At 36.4% G+C, this 16,642-nt stretch overlaps 1 protein-coding gene across 1 annotated transcript in view; it reads right to left on the reverse strand.

Moving 5' to 3' along the window:
- megf8 (multiple EGF-like-domains 8) overlaps window positions 1-16,642 on the reverse strand; it is a 62,797-nt gene that overhangs the window by 28,116 nt on the left and 18,039 nt on the right. The window contains exons 9-18 of the mRNA XM_087287076.1: window positions 15,756-15,901; window positions 15,546-15,656; window positions 12,769-12,920; window positions 12,034-12,135; window positions 10,101-10,248; window positions 5,223-5,386; window positions 2,388-2,579; window positions 2,100-2,303; window positions 259-501; window positions 21-139 (exon numbers count right to left, since the gene is read on the reverse strand). Of these exons, the coding sequence (XP_087143202.1) occupies window positions 21-139; window positions 259-501; window positions 2,100-2,303; window positions 2,388-2,579; window positions 5,223-5,386; window positions 10,101-10,248; window positions 12,034-12,135; window positions 12,769-12,920; window positions 15,546-15,656; window positions 15,756-15,901 (1,581 nt within the window). The remainder of the gene's footprint in view (window positions 1-20; window positions 140-258; window positions 502-2,099; window positions 2,304-2,387; window positions 2,580-5,222; window positions 5,387-10,100; window positions 10,249-12,033; window positions 12,136-12,768; window positions 12,921-15,545; window positions 15,657-15,755; window positions 15,902-16,642) is intronic.

Genomic DNA, 16,642 nt, shown 5'->3' on the forward strand with positions numbered 1-16,642 from the left:
TTTATCACTTCAAAACTCACTGGTTGCAAACATTGGGACACCCTCCTGGTTCCCGGATAGACCCCTCTAATCTCCCACGGCGGCTGCACAGATAATCTCCCTTCTTGCTGGAGTTGATCTGCCACTCACAGTAGGGGTCCTGCAAACATTCAGAGATTCATGAGAGAAACACCACTGCAACCAAAGCTGGTAAACAGACTGCATGCTGCTCTGGATCAAAACACAGTCTTCTCAGATGTCTTGATGTTGATGTAGTACCTGAGTGCAAGCGGCACAGTCTCTATATTCCTCACACAGTGTGCAATGCAGAGGGTTGAGCAGTAGGTGGCGCTCTTCCCCCTGAGGGTCAATACAGGGCTGCTGATTGATGTCTGAGCGTAGAAAACACAGGTTCACGGTGGGACACCAGCCGCACGACTGATCTGACAGACAGGCCAGACACGAGCGGTATTCGGAGCAGGAGTTGGAACGGAAGGGTTCGAGGAACAGGAAAGAGATCTCCTAGATGATGGAAATGTAAATATCAGTAAAACAAAATAAAAAATCTATGCATCTATATTTACAGGTTATTGTAATGCAAACAGACAGACAAACAGACAGACAGACAGACAGACAGACAGACATATAGATTATTAGACAGACAGACAGACAGATAGAGATAGATGATTAGACAGACAGACAGACAGATGGTTAGACAGACAGACAGACAGACAGACAGACAGACAGACAGACAGACAGACATATAGATTATTAGACAGACAGACAGACAGATAGAGATAGATAGATGATTAGACAGACAGACAGACAGATGGTTAGACAGACAGACAGATATAGATAGATATAGGGCCCTATCATACACCCGGCGCAGTGTGGCGCAAGGCGTGACGCAGTCGTCTTTTGGTAGTTTCAGCTTGGCGCAAGAGTCGGTTTGAGGCGTTGCGCTACGCTGTTTAAATAGCAAATGCATTAGCGCTCATTTTTGCGCCCATAGGCGTTCTGGTCTAAAAAGGAAGGAGTTCTGAGGTGGACCGCTGGCGTGTTGCTATTTTGAGAATCTATAATAGATTTTTCATTAAACCAAAACTAACCCGGTCTAAACTCCGGCGCAGAGTTGCGCCTCGCTTACACACTGCTTAATACACACAAGAGAGCAATAGGCAAATATCTTTACATATGAAAAAATTTAAATATTAAGGATATATATAGTTTGTAATAAGAATAGATATAGAATATAAATATAAAGGATTAAAATATTACAAAACATTATTTTCTAGCCTACATAAATATGAAAAACCACTGCTTTTATGTCTTCTTCATCTCGGGAGGCTTTTTCAGTTCATTCATAATAATTTGCTTTTGTATAATGTAATTATTAGCAGTATTATTTATTATATACATATTTATATTTGTTTTATTAAAAACAAGCTTAGATTTGCCCACCTGTCAGGTTTTAGATCATATGGGGCACAGCATGTGTTTTAGGATATAGGTTTTTGAGCACATTTTGCTATTATTATTCATTTATTCGTTTGCTGGAAATTAGAACTGAATTTAGAAATAGTTTTGAAATGAATATTTGCGCTTAACAAACAAAATTATTTATTTATAGACTAATTGATGTATGTGAGTAAAGGTTTCCCTATCCAAAAGTGAAAGTGATCCATTATATCTCATTCTCACGCAGTAGATGCTCTGTTTAACAGTTTTCTGTTAAAAAAACGTTAACTGTTTGCTAGTGAAATGCTCAGTTTTTCCACTTAGACTTACTTTGCGTCCTGTAAATAGCGAATGCGCTCTTGGCACGACGCAGCTGACTCTTAAAGGGAATGAGAGATGAGACTCTAATTGGTTTATTCTCAAAACACACCTATAACTCATTAAGAAAATAAATTCAACCCTTTTAGAACATGCGCCGCGGCGCAAGGCAGATTTCCCGTTCTTAAATTAGCAAAAACGCGCCCTGACACGCCCTGAAATCGATTGCGCCCTGCGTTTTGCGCTCTGCGCATGGACCGTCAAAATAGAGCCCATAATCAAAGGGAGACAGATAGAATGATAGACAGATACACAGACATATGTGGCCAGGTTTATACACTTACGCTGCCTCCAGGTAAACCTGTTCTGTTCCAGGTTAGAGCCATCTCACTAGTCTGTCCAGATGCAGAGTTATTGAGGTAACCCTCTGCCTGGATCAGGTACCAGTTTCCTCGTGTAAGATTCTGGAAGAGACGGGAACCATCCGACCGGGAAAGCTTATGGATATCCTTCTCCTCCTGAGCAGACCACCGGCCCAGCACATCCGTCTGCATGAAAAAAAGAAAGGTTTAGAAAGACTGACAAAACACTTTCTTGTCTTGTCTGAAGCATAATTTACAGATAGTTCATACCAGTTGAAGAGAGTTTGGTCCGGCTGCCATTTGAGCAGTAAAGTGGAGCTTCTGGATTCGAGCCCACATGGCCACAGTTTCCTGATGAGGAGGGGAGCTCCATAATGGGTGAATGAAGCCCCGAAACTGCAGCGTCACATCCATCTCTGTAGAGGGATTGAGAATGATGGAGGTACTGCGCAGGATAGACACCTACAAAGAAGAACAAATGAACAAGAGAATGAAAAACAGAAATATGTGAAGAATCTTATGCAATTAGTGTAAATAATGACAATTTATGTAATGATGCAATTTATTTTAAGAGGACTACAAAATTATACTTCAGACAGCAGTTGTCTATGAACATGTCAAACTATCAATCAAAGACTACAGATTCCAGCCAAAGATAAGATGAATCCTTTAGAATTTGTCAAATTTGTTTTAAACAGCCAAATCGTTGTTCAACAACACAGTGTACATGCAAAAAAATGTTTTTTAAGTAGCAGAAATAAGAGGAACATTCACATTTTTTGAATATATCCTCATTTTACAACTCCCCTACAGTTAAAAGAGTTGAGTTTTACCATTTCTGAATCCAGTTACTATTAGCATCTTGTTTAAAAATGAAAAAAAAAGTTTTGAAAATATATATATTTTTTATGAGGCGACAGAGTGGCGCAGTAGGTAGTGCTGTCGCTTCACAGCAAGAATGCCACAGCCATATCACCCTGCAGCCCAAGACCGGTTGTTACTAAATGAAAACAACAGTTTAGAACTCGTCTCCTTTATTGCATGACCACCATGGCCGTTCACTAACAACAACAAAAACTTACACTCACGCTCACACCGGAAGTGACCTTTCAACATCACATAAAAGTCCTACTTCCTTTCTATGTGCAGCATCCACATTTACGGTTGTCATCACCTAGAGTTGAACTTAACAAGGTTACTCACTGAAGCTAAGTAGGGCTGAGCCTGGTCAGTACCTGGATGGGAGACCACTAGGGAACAGTAGGTTGCTGTTGGAAGTGGTGTTAGTGAGGCCAGCAGGGGGCGCTCAACCTGTGGTCTGTGTGAGTCCTAATGCCCCAGTAAAAGTGAAGGGGACACTACACTGTCAGTGGGCACCGTCTTTCGGATGAGACGTTAAACCGAGGTCCTGGCTCTCTGTGGTCATTAAAAATCCCATGGCACTTCTCGTGAAAGAGTAGGGGTTTAACCCTCGGTGTCCTGGCCAAGTCCCTCTATCGTCCCCTACGATCATGGCCTCCCAATCATCCCCTTCCACCAAATTGGCTCTATCACTGTTTCTCCACTTCACCGATAGCTGGTGTGTGGTGAGCCCACTGGCACCGTTGTCCTGTGGCTGCCGTCGCATCATCCAAGTGGATGCTGCATACTGGTGGTAGTGTGGAGAGACCCCCCCCCTCATGACTGTAAAGCGTTTTGGGTGTATGGCCATACACAATAAATGTGCTATATAAATACACATTACATTACATTAAATTACAAGAAGGTCGCTGGTTCGTTTACAGAGATATGTCATTAGCAGAAGCAAGAGAATGAAAACAAAGAAACTGCCATTTCAGCAGAGACATTACACTGTAATAATATATACATATAATAACAAGCCATGGTCGACCCGAGCTCAGACATACCTTACAGTCATCTTGATGAACAGCCACAAAGCCAAGAAGGACAAAATCTGTAGTGTCCTGTTTTTGTTTTATGAGCCTCTAATCGCCCATCTATATTTGAAATAATGAACTTCTTGAGTTCGTATTAATGACGTGCTCATGTTCATTGAATCGCTCAGATATCCGATCCTTTCAGAAAGAGACAAACGCGAGAGTGAAGTGCAAAAAAACAAAGGAGAGGCCGGAAAAAACAAAGCAGCAAATAATGCTTTCTGCAAAATAAACATGAACAATCTGGCATGTTTACTTATTATCATCACCTTTTGAACTTTTATGAACTCAGAAATGACGGAATTACTTTCTAACAGAGCTTACATGTGCTGGTGAAGATTAAAGACATATATGAGAGGTTTTCACAGACTGTGGCAATATTTCGTGTTGTTTTTGAACCCAAATAAGGACTAAATGTATGCTGTGTGTAGTTTTACTGTAATTAGTAACCTATTGGTGACTGTAAGGGTCTGTATGTGTTGCATTAATTTCTTTCTTTCATATAATTGCAGGCGTTACAGTAGGCCATTTCACATCATTGATCTGCAGTTTTAATCAAATCATGTTCATAGAGTTAGTAATGAACATTTATACACGAGTATTTAAGTGTATAAAGCATCTGTTTAGTGAGTAGTTCTTTTCATATGATATGTGAATGACCCATACAGCTTTACTTTGACATTTCCTTGAGTAAAAATGACATCGTCTAAAACTTTCTGTCGTACACCCTGCCCACCAAAAGGGTAACCTTTTGGCAGTGGAAACACAAGCCTAATAAAGGTAACCAGTACCGACCTGAACCGTACTGGACCTCTCTGTGTAAACGGGCCATTATAAACGGGCAAAATAATTAAAGAACTTTGATGCTGTACCATGGCAGGAGCACTGAAACAGCACCTGGAAATTTGCCAGAGTACTGAATGGTACAACTGTAACTCAGCTCTTGGGGAGTTGTAAAATGCACCTATTTTCAAAAACAAGTAGAGCGTTCGTTTAATATTATACAGTAAAAAATAAAATAAAATAAAATGTCAAAACCTATTCATTAGTATAGTAAAAGTCAAATCATACAAAGAGAGCATAAATACAGCTTTTATACATGGGTGCATATAATGGAAGTTTCTGCAAAATAGAAAGTCAAGAGAGCGCAGGATTGAACCTGTCATACCTTGTCAGGCTGTGATTGATTGCGTGGATGCTGGAAGGTGAGCAGGTGCAGTCCCGGGACATAGTTCTCGGTGCGACAGAAGGGGAGGGAGGTGAGGAAACGCGTGCGCTCCCCCCACCAGCCGTACGCCCCAGAGATCTGGTCCACGCGGCATGCACTGTGCTCTGCCAGGGGTCAAAGTGTACAATATTTACTCATCATAGGCCACATGATTGCATATACACTCAGGTCACTTGAAATATACAATTGACGTCAAAATTATTAGGCCTCCTGTGACATTTTTAAAAATATATATATTTTCCAAATTATCTTTAAAAGAGCAAGACATTTTTTTCATAGTATAATTTGTTTTCTTGCCCAGAGATGGGTTGCGGCTGGAAGGGCATCCGCTGTGTAAAAAACTTGCTGGATAAGTTGGCGGTTCATTCCGCTGTGGCGACCCCAGATTAATAAAGGGACTAAGCCGACAAGAAAATGAAATGAAAAATGAAAGTTGTTTTCACATGACGTCATAGAAATTCAGATGGAGGGTAGGAAGTGATTCTTCTACTTATGAATCCCTATCAGAACATCAAAATGTTTCTGTTTTATGTTGTTTATATTTGTTTAAATTTGCTGAAATGCCGAACAGCTTTTTATAGACTTCCAAAAGTTTTTGATCATAAAGGGGGGAAAGTTTAAGAAACTGGCTGAAAAACGGAAGAAAAGGCAGCATGTAACAAACATTCATTCAATACACTGTAAAAAAAACAAAACTTAATTTTACAGAAAATATCCTTAAATTTTTTACAGTAAGTTTTTGTCATTTCACATTATATTCAAAACTTAGTAAAATGACAAAAAATCTCTCTAAATTAACCGTTTGACTTTCATTTTCGGTACTTTATTATTAAAGACAAATTACTGACATTTGTGTTTTTTATACAGGGAAATTACAGTATTATTTATATAGTATTTTTTCTGTTATTTTAAATTATATTCAAAAGTTCGTAAAAATTACAAACATTATCAGTAAATTAACGGCTTGACTGTTATTTTATGTACTATATGACAAATTACAGCAATTTGTCTCTTTTTTACAATAAAATTGACGTATTATTTACAGTGTTTTTTCCTGTTTTTTAAAGTACAATTAAAATTACGTAAAATTAAAGTAATAAATTGTAATTACTTGCTCTGTAAAAAAAAAAAAAAATCGTAAAAAAAAGGTCAAATGACTGGCAGCTACGGCTGCCAAACAAAAACCATAAAATTAAGGTAAACTTTCTTTGTTGAAAAAAAGTGCAAAAAATAATAAATCTATAGATATTTTCATTCAAATGTTTACAGAAAAACACTGTTATTTGACAGACTATTCTTAGATTATTACTATCAAATCCATTTAATAAAGTAACACACTAAGAGTGCTCACATACACCTGTTTCAGATTCTGCTGATTGCACACACACAGTCGGAGGATCGTTATGAACTGATTACATGCACTTTAAAAGCAGCACAGACGCACGCACCAATTGCTTAGTCTTGTTATGCTGCTACTGTGAACATTATGACGCGGTTCTCTTCTTTTGCCTTGCTTTGTTTGTTAATTGTTAACGTTGTTTGCTGCCGGGACTGACCATTTGCCTGTTATTTGACCATGACTCTGGATTCCCTGCAAAATGTAACATCTGTTTGCCCCTGTGTTGACTGTTGCTTGCCTTTGGATCTGCACTCATTTGTCAGCGTCCCTTTCATACAGTTCCATTTCATTTAAGATTTGTAACTGAATCATTCCATATAACTTAAACCTCTACATGATTTACATAAACACTATTCAATAAAATGTAACAACTGTAATTTTAAAGTTGTGAGATCTTTAATCAGTTCTATTTCGTTTGTTGTTGTTTTTTCAAAATTTTTTGATCCAAAATAAAACTGTTAAATTACGATCATGAGCATGTCTTGGCATGTTATTAAAGGTGTTTAACCGTAATGATTAAGGGAAAATTCTTTTAAATAACATTGTTTTCTCTTGAACTTTTAGTGTAGTCACTTTATTGATGATGTTTGATCATAATAATCTAGGAGAAGTCTGTATAATAATAGTGTTTCTTTGTAAAACTCTTAGTGTATACCTTTATTGAACGGATTTGATCGTAATAATCTAGGAAAAGTCTGTAAAATAACAGTGTTTTTCTGTAATCATTTTAATGAAAATATCTGTAGATGTATTATTATTTGCACTTTATTTCAACAAAGACATTTTACCGTAATTTTATGGTTTTTGTTTGGCAGCCGTAGCTGCCAGTCATTTGACCTTTTTTTTACGATTTTTTTTTCTTACAGTGTACATTCATGTGCACAAATGTTTTTGAATGTGATTATTCATTTGACAGCAGCAATAAAGATTACTGTATATGCAGGCCTAGCTATGTCTATAAATATGTTAATGTGTTATATAAAAATCAGATGCAAGCACCACCACACTTATGCAAAATCCAGGAGAATAAAAATAACATACCCTGCCATGTAATTGCTGTAATGAAATTTCTGTTTTTGACTTTACAGGCATTTCGGCAAAATAAACAACCGTAACGTGAACGTCTATAAGCGCAGCAGCGTTGCATGTTTATAGATGGCAAAGGTTATCAACCGCACAAAAAAAATGCAACTCTTGCGACAAAACTAGATGGTTATTATTGGGGAGCACTCTTCCCCTTACAAAAATAAATAAATAATAGCCATGCATCCACACTTTTGAATGCTTTGATCTGTTATTTTGTGATGTCTGGAAGATATCCGCATAGGGAAAAACTGGCAATTTATAATAAACATGTTTTTATTGTCATGTCACATAGTAAAGTGTATAATGTGTACAACTCTTTGATAATGAATGCTACCGAATACTGTAGCATAGTAAACTGATAAATGTAACAAATACTTTAACGTTAATGTAAACTGTGGTCCATTGTGATGGTGTATAATTATAGCGTAGAAAACTGAAGCCTGTTAAATAATTTGTTTATTGCTATAGTTGTGTTGTACCACAGCAACAATATAATTACTACCAGTTATATAACCACATAATTCATGTAATTATCTATGGTATGCTTCCAAACACTATAGTATTTGCTATTTTTTCATGTAACATAATAGCTTTTAAAGTATCTACCACCTCAATGACAGGCAAATATATAGTAGAAAACTCTACCCTCTTCATTACGTAAGGATCATACCCAATATAAGTGGCTATTTTCTATTTATATCTCCTTTGAAATATGGTGTAAATTGCAAAAATGCAGACTTCCCTCTATGTCACCCATTCAGTCTTTTACTTCCTGCCCATCATCTGAATTTTGCACGTCACTAGAACCACATGACTGAAATCAACCTATATTTTTTTTTCAGGAGAATCTTAGAAAAAAAAGCAGAAATAAAGGTCAAAATTATTAGCCACCGTAAACAATGTTTTTAGTTTAAATTGTCTACAGCAGGGCTATTCAATTGGCAGCCCTCAGGCCAAACTTGGCCCCCGAGGAAATTAGTTCTGGCCCTCCAAATAGTGTAACCAAGACATCAAAAATAAATTTAGTTAAGTCAGAAAAACGGCCACTATAGTTATGAAGTAACATGCGTCTGTTCGCAGATGTTAACAACAGTAACAATAGTTGACAACAGATAACAACAGTTCATTTTATTTACCTAATATAATGCTGAAATTTACATTAGACATGATAACCGTGAAACCATGATTATCCTTCAGACTATATAATCGTACAAACAAAGTCTATAAGTGTTGCATCCCTAATTGTTATGCAATTCAAACCATAACATTTTAATGTGTCTGAATGTAGAAGCCTACTTAAGCAGTGCACTGCTTTTGTTGTGCTTTGAAATACAACATTTGAATATTTGTTAAAAAAAAAAAAAAAAAAGCCTAGTGTACAATGCACAGGGCCGGTGCGTCCATAGAGGCGACCTAGGCGGAATAGAGAGGGCGGCGTCCCCAACACTACCCTCACCACCCGCGCCCTCAGTTATATCCGCGTCTAGTGAGGTTTAATACCCCGTGCTTTCACTTTAGGGTTGAGGGCGGCGCGACCGTCCTTTGCCTAGAGCGGCAGTTCAGCTTGCTCCGGCCCTGACAATGCACTGATATTATGTAGTTTCAAAATACATCATATTAACATTTTAATGTAGAAAAATCCAACGTGATGTCTTAAGGAGCAAAAATACAACACATGGGCTCTTATTTGCCATTGAGTCATCACTCGTATTGTAAGTCATATCTCTATGGCCCTTCATCTGGGATGCTTTCCATGAACTGGCCCCCATGACAAACTAATTGAATAGCCCTGGTCTACAAAACAAACCATCATTATACAATGATTTGCCTAATTATCCTAACTTCCCTAAATAACCTATTTAAGTCTTAACCTAGTTTAGCTGAACACTAGTATCTTACAAAAATATCTAGTAAAATATTATGTACTGTCATCATGGCAAAGATAAAATAAATCAATTATTAGAAATGAGTTATTAAAACTATTTTTAATAACGTTTTTAAATAGTTTATTGAAAAAAAAATCCTTTGGAAATCCTTTCCATTAGAGATATTGGGGGAATATATACAGGGGGGCTAATAATTCAGGAGGGCAAATAATTCTGACTTCAACTGTATATGAAGCTATGTAGTGAAAATGAGCTTAAAAACCCCAATGAAGGGCACATTTTGCTAACATAACATGACTGTAAAAGGTCATACACAATCACACAGCAACTCAGTAACACGTTATTTCACAGACTGCAAAAAAGTGTCTAGAAATAAAGATTTACTGAGCAGAGTGTGGTTGTATATTTGTCTCTTTTTAGCAGTCATGCTCTCTGCTCTCTCTTTACCTGAAACTGGCAAGCAGGACTCATTCTGCACACACCAGCCGAATTCCCCAGAAACCCGTGGCAGAGAGTTTGGCACTCCACTGAACACCAGACACGACTGGCAGTCTGACAGGAAACGAGCCAGACCCAGACATCCGGTGCTGCCACACTGTGTACAAATACACATAAATCAAATAAAGAAGAGACACTTCATTTTACTGTGTCCTTATTACAGTGTAACAACTCATTTAACTACTGTGTAATGTCAATAAATTACATGCAATTTCTATATGGTTAAGAGTAGAATTTGAGCATTTTCATGAGCATTTTGTCAGTAAAATTGGTTCTAGCAAACCTTTGGTACATGCTCTCAGACAGAGCAGCATTTATAACACATAGTCATAGTCAGGGTTTCTACAGGCTTTATCAAGTCAAATTTAAGACATTTTAAAACCATAATGAATTAAATAATCAGACTTACACAAGGCTAAATGCTAAATATGTTTTTAATAGCCAAGTTAAAACCTCAACAACATTAAAAACAAATGTTATTGTTAGGAAGACAATTAAACCATATTAATAAGTAAATAGAGTTCAGTGCTTCCCACACAGACTTTACTTGGATGGGCCGCCCGGGTATATTAACGGCTGCCATAGTATATTTGGTGGTGACGCACGAATAATACTATTATTTTCATCCTTTCATACTTGGACTACCATCCAAGTAAGCCAAACATTCGCAATCGATTAACCAGTGGATCATTTTCTCTCGTTTTGCACGTTTACTACTGCTGGTTCTGTGTGCGTTTACTGTCAACACTCACACAATCTCATGTGCTCTGCAGACCCACAAAGATGAGTCTTCTGCACAAATATGTGTCCGACCATAGTTTCTGAATATCCTAAAATATCCGAGATCTGGGTTTAACTTTCGTTTTGTATGCTTTTTGCATTGACTTTTCGCAGCTGACTGTGCGTGCACAGTCGCAAGAGAAACATTAAATAATTAATAATTGACTCTGATAAATTTGACTATATACTCGGAGAGAACAAAATATACTGGCTGCAAAATACACCAATAAAAAATGGCTAATCAACTAATTTGCCTTATTTAAACAATCTACACATTTTTTACTAGTAATTATTATAATTTTGAGCAATAATGTACATATTTATTTCTCATTTGCTGTAGATTTTATTAATTTAATGATGTTAATATATTACATACTTTATACATATCTAAAAGGCTTTGGTATTACTGTAAATGTCATGCCAATAAGCAACTTTAGAGAGAGAGAGATAGGAGCAGCCTTTACTTGTCAGTGGGTGCACGTGGCTCCAAAATAGCATAAAAGTAAGAGAAATAGACTTTTAAACGGTTAAAATAACTTTAACCCATTGAAAAGAAAAGGTGTATAACAGTGTCCAAATAAATTTAAATATAGTTAAAAATCTTTTCTCTTCTTTCATGTTTGTCGCATGTCACTATGTCTGTGCTGTGTTTCATTTCGGCTAGTGTAAGAGAGGCTAGCGAGTGAAGTGCTGTGCAGGTAAACCTCACTCCTCTGACCTCTAAACCGGCGGGGTAACACTACCACCGCAAGTAATATTTCAAACCTGTGGGAAGCACTGGAGTAAATTGTTAGTAATTGGATGGGTGTTGGCCCAACTGGATACAGCTTTACATGGACAGAAGACCCGTTGAAAATAATTTAAGACCTACAACACAATATTCCAGTGGATTTAAGGCCTAAAATTTAGCTTTTAAAATTTAAGACAGTTTAAGACTTTGAGACCCCGCAAACACCCTGATAATTCACCGACAAGCTATGCAAAATCATGAAAATCAGACGATAATGACAGAGATAATGGCAACTGTTTACATAGCTTGTCAATGAAACATGGCTCTGTGTGGCAAATGCTGCATGACCAAGTTACCGGGTTAAGACATTACCGGGTCAGTGGGCTGGTATTCCCGACAGCGACCTTCGCACCAACTACACTCCGGATTCTTCAGGCACAAGCTTTCACTTGGAGCTTCAGCACACACACTGTCCTGTTAGGCAAACATACACACATTAACACTCCTTGATGCAAACACTACACGTCAAACGCTCAAGGCCAATAAAATTTTATGTTTGAATTAAGGTTTTTATTATTTATATGTAAGATAAATTGACAGAAAATATAACAATGTATTAATATTTAAAAAAAAAAAAAAGCTGTCTTTTGAACTGCATTGTAAGAAAACTGTCACAAGCAAGCCTTAAATCCTGCCCTATATAATATTGTATATTAATTTTTAAATATAATAAAATATATACAGTATAATGTGTTAGTTATGTGAATAAAAGGACAGCTAGAGATAAATCACAATATGGTTTTGCATTATCTTTATTTTTGGATGACAAAGAGGAACGTAAATGGGTGATTTCTGACCAATATTGACAATTTTACTCACATTATTGCAACACTTTAACAACTTAAGTCCGTTTTTCAGAACTACAGGTCTGAAATTTGAATAATATTTAACAATATACATTTCACTTTTACTAGATTATTGATCACAGAAATGTTGGCGGTCATAAGAGACTTATTTCATAATACAAAATTTCATAATATTTGTAGTGTAGTGTGTGTACAGAAGAACAATTATTGAAAAAATAAACAAATAAATAAAAGTCATTACCCTGTCTCCTGGGTCACTGCTTACAAACAATGGTACTTTATATGCCACAAGGTCGCCACGAGCAATTCCACTGTAGCCGCCAGCAACTAACAACACACGGCCCTCCATGACTGCAGCAACATGGGAGTATCGGCCCCTCACTGAAACACCTCCTGTAGGAGCATAACAGTAAGAATGTTAGCATTGAAGGCTATTGCAATTGTCTGCATTTACACTGCACAGGGCAAAGGCAAAATGACCAAGTAAAAAAAAAAAACCAGAAACAAAAAGAGTGGGCGCTGACTAACAGTTGATAATAAATGGTGATCTTTTTGTGTTCACAGGGTTTAAGTTTTTTTTTTTAACAGGTTGTTTTACTATAGCTTATGACAGAAAAGTTCTCATTTGGCCATCTTCTTTTAGTCTAGGCCTTTTTAAACCAGTAGGCATTTTAATGTAATATCCATGGCGTGATTTATGCATGTGATGTATGTGATGTACCAGGCTCCTTTTATTTCCAATTCAGAAACCATTTCCAATCACATGTATGTCCAACAGTGGAAAAGGGACAATATTAAATTCCATTTCAAGGGGACTTAAAGCCATATTAAAGCTTATTTTAGACCTGCGCATACCCTGCTTAAGGGAACATCTTGAAGGCAGGCATTTTATTGCCATACCTTCACAAATCTTCCTTCCATTTAATAATCCCACCTGGCAACAGCAATATAACAGTCTCTCCTATTTCACTAGATTGTGTACAGGAGGGTGCTCTGATTGGTTGACTTCACAGATGTGGAGAAAGCCATCATGAAAGGTTGAAAAACAAATGACATGTAAGGCTTTCTTTCAGGACAGTGACTACGTTTACATGGATTTCAGTAATCAAATTATTTGCCTTAATCTGAATAAGACAATAAAATGATTAAGCTGTTTACATGAGTTGCTTTTGAATGTTCCTTTCATGATCCCGTTTTAAGTTATAGCACGTAATTCGAATAATGTCACAGTTCCTCCAGAGTTTCATGTAATTTCAATGGTTTCATTTTTAATTTGTGGACTTGAACTGCATTTTGGCACTTTTACTTTCATTCAGTAACATTTCATGCATGACCCCCATGAAAAATAAGATATTGTATGCGAGTATGAACTGCTGAAAGAGTGCAGTTTTAATTGAATTTGATAGCGCACGCCATATGGGGGAAAAAAATCAGTTGTAAAAAAAAAAACAGGTGCAGGTGTCTGTGGTCCGTCTCTGACTCGGTAGGTGCACAAAATAGTGCCAAACAGCCATGTGTGTAAAGACGATCATGTCGCAAAATGCGGCGAAAATCCTGCATGGCGGTTATAGTTTGATTAATGGCCTGTTTTGGTACGGTATGGTACGGTTCGGTGAGCTTTTATGGCCGTTTCCACTGTCAAAAGGTACCAAAAAAATAACCACACCATACCACTTTTTGGTTACCCTTTGCAAAGCAACCTTAAGTATGAACAAACTGCTATGTTTAAATATTATTAGCACCTTTTGTACTATTATGAACTCAGAATGAAGGAAATACTTTCTAACAAGAGGTTACATGTGCTGGTGAAGATTAACTACACAGATGAGAGGTTTTCACTGATTGTAGGCTATACGTTGCTTGTTTTTGAACCCAAATAAGGACTAAATGTATGCGGTGTGTAGTTTTTTTTTAATTGGTAACATATCAGACACGGTAAGGGTCTGTATGCGTTTATACATGTTGCATTTATAAAGTTAATTGTAATTTATAATTGCAGGCATTACAATTGGCTATTTTTATCATTGATTTGCAGTTATAATCAAATCCTGTTCATAGAAAGGTTAGTAATGATGAACATTTATGCACAATTATTCAGCTTTACTTTGACATTTCCTCAAGTGAGTATGACGTTGACTAAAATTTTCTGATGTACACCATGACCGCAATTGGTAACCATTTGGCAGTGGAACGCAAACCTGATAAAGGTGACTCATACTGACCTGTACTGTACCAAACTGTCCACTCAGTGAAAACAGGCCATAAGGTGTTAACATGTCTGTACTGCACTTCAATAATGCAAATACAATTGGCATACTCCACATGTCTAAATTCGATTTCTGTTTAATTTGATTATGACTTTAGTCAGATTAAACCAATACAAAAAAAAAAAAACAATTAGCTGTTTACATGGTAGACTCTTAATGAGAGTATTGTGTTAATCAATTTAAAATCGGATTATAGGTGCCCATGTAAATGTACCAGTTAAGCTCACTGGGGACTGTGAACCTTGTATAAAGCAAGTATATAAAATGATATAGTACAGTTATAGAGCTATAAAAATCCTTTAGCAAAATTTAAAATATTCGAGAAGGCTGAGGAGAAAAAAAAAAGTGTTTCACAAAATAAAACATAATCCCTAAAAATCCTGACAGGCACTAGAAAGGATGCCAAATTGAAACCAGCTCTCTATGGTTAAGTTACAAACAAAAAAAACAAAAACAAAAAAAAAAACTTTTTTTTCGAAGGTTATTTTTACTTCTTATAAATGCTTTTGTTTAAAAGCTGCGAGCAAGGGAATTTACACAAATAATGACCTCTCCTGAGAAGATTACAACAAGCCCCCAGTCAGACTTAAGCATCTTGTATAAGTCCTTGAAGGCTCTCCTGTTTTTTCTTGCACCAAATCCTCAGGGAGCCATTGGTCATCAATTTCACACATCATCATATTTCACCTCATCTCTAAACAAGATATCCAATAGACTCTTTCAACTCCCTGCCTATTAAATATACACTTACGCTGACCGAGGCTATCTCCAACAGACACCCACTGATGGCAACCAAGATGATAGAAAAAGATCTCCTCGTCGTAGCACTTCTCTTCAGTGTAGTGGATATGCACATTCCCTCCTAAGAGATGAAAAATTTACCTCGGTTAAATAGTAATAATGCAATAAAAATCTTCACATTTCGTCCACACTCACTGAGTTTGCGTGTAGCTATACTAACCGTACACCACCATGTAGTTGCCGATGACTGTGGCAGAGTGGAATGCTCTCTCCCTAGGGCCATTGGCAGGAAAACGTGAGCGAAAGGAAGTCCAAAACCGCTTCTCAACATGGAAAGCATCAGTCGAGTTCACACGCACACTGAACCTGGTTGAGTAAGGAGTTGATGATAGCAATTATGAGAACTTACACATAAGACAATCCATTACAATGAACAGTCTCATTCCAAATGATAGTTTAAAATCTTATGGTTATTTGTGCAACTTTTGTGCCCTTGTGTGTCATTTTTAAGAAGTTTTAATATGCTTTCTTGAATAAAATATAAATAAATATCTAATAAGGCAGTGGTTCTTAATCACTAAAAATGCATTTTAATGAATGATAATGACAATAATAATAATAATAATATTAATAATAATAAAACAAACTCAAAAATCTAATAAAAAAACAAACATGTGAAATTGATTTTGTATGTATTATAATAAAAAAACTAAATAATAAATAGTTAAACAATATGAAAAACAATAATGCAACTACATTTGGTCTTTATTAAATAAACAGTTACTTCAGACTCAAAATGAATAATACTTTATTAATTAAATCTTAACACCTTTCAAAAATGTGTATATTTTTGACAGAATTAGACTAGCTATCAAGTCAACTCAAATGCATTAGTGTGGCACTTTTCTGCAATTCACATTTATCAGATAATAATAGTATGCAAAATGTGCATAGTCTATAGAATGTAAATAGTTTAAATTCTGTATTAATACAGTCAAGCAGGGAGTTAAGAAATTCTACATAACATATACAGTGCTTAGCATATACACCCCTTACAAATCTTTCTTTTAAATAAATTTTTTTAATATATTTTTTTATAATATTATA

The sequence above is a fragment of the Danio rerio genome, chromosome 16 (assembly GCF_052040795.2).
Source record: "Danio rerio strain M-AB ecotype USA chromosome 16, GRCz13ab, whole genome shotgun sequence".
In the NCBI taxonomy this organism is placed as follows: Eukaryota; Metazoa; Chordata; class Actinopteri; order Cypriniformes; family Danionidae; genus Danio; species Danio rerio.